A 933-nucleotide genomic window follows, 5' to 3' on the forward strand; every position below is an offset into this window, starting at 1 on the left:
TGACACCCCCCCCCCGACATCAAATCTGTTCTTTTCACATTTAACATCTCTCTCCTCCTTTAAAAAGAGATAAAAGACTGGTGATTGTTGTTCTGTTAACGGAAACATATCCATGCAAGCGTCCAGCAATTCATCACCAGGCTCGGACAGCCAGAACTTCTGTTGACTCAAGTTCCCTCCAGTCCCATCCGCTCTTGCACTTCACCTTGCAGCCTAGCTCGGGTGTTACGGCACGGCATCAGGGTTTACCCCAGCCAGCAACCAAACGCCCCGCAGCCGCCCGCCCAGTCCTTCCCTCTCCCAGTGGGGTGGGGAGGAGAATCAGAAAAAAAAAAAAGAAAAACTCATTGGGCTGAGGAAAGAACAGCCTGAAGAATCACAGAGTAGCCTTGCTGACTTGATAACAACTGCTTTTGCGGGTCAGCTCCTGACACAGAGAAAGTCCCCTTTTTAAACAAAGTGGTGTTACAGCTTTTTTGCGTCTTTATGATAAGCATTTTAATCTGTATATACAGGAGTAACTAACTTCCCCACCCAGACAACAGCTTATTTAAGTAAGTGGATTTAATTTTAAGACACCAACCAGCTTATTACTGGTTCAAGATACGCATTTGAGCCTGATCTGTCATTGCCGAGTTTGACTTTTATCCCCCGGGGTTTGTGAGTTTTCTGGGGTCACTCTCCTTTCATGTTAAATGTGGAAGCACACATTGAAATGAGAAGAAAAACAACAAAACCCCAGGTGTTGCCATCTGAAAGGCAGGAAACCTGCATCACTTACCTGGAAATTGTTGTACTTGTACAATGTTCCTCCAGTGTACATTGTGACAAGACCCATGGAGGCTACGTCCACGTATTGATTTGGGAAGAGGAACAAATTCACGCAGCAGCCATTAGCCACACAATCCCTGGCTAAGGCCTCGTAAGAATTTA

General features: G+C 45.8%; 1 protein-coding gene across 1 annotated transcript in view; it reads right to left on the reverse strand.

Annotated features, from left to right (window-relative positions):
- The window catches only part of SEC24D (SEC24 family member D), a 51,953-nt gene that overhangs the window by 7,296 nt on the left and 43,724 nt on the right, over window positions 1-933 (reverse strand). The window contains exon 14 of the mRNA XM_009704202.1: window positions 782-933. This exon is cut by the window's right edge and continues 13 nt beyond it. Within this exon, the coding sequence (XP_009702504.1) occupies window positions 782-933 (152 nt within the window). The remainder of the gene's footprint in view (window positions 1-781) is intronic.

This window comes from Cariama cristata, unplaced genomic scaffold (assembly GCF_000690535.1).
Source record: "Cariama cristata isolate BGI_N322 unplaced genomic scaffold, ASM69053v1 scaffold1447, whole genome shotgun sequence".
NCBI lineage: Eukaryota > Metazoa > Chordata > Aves > Cariamiformes > Cariamidae > Cariama > Cariama cristata.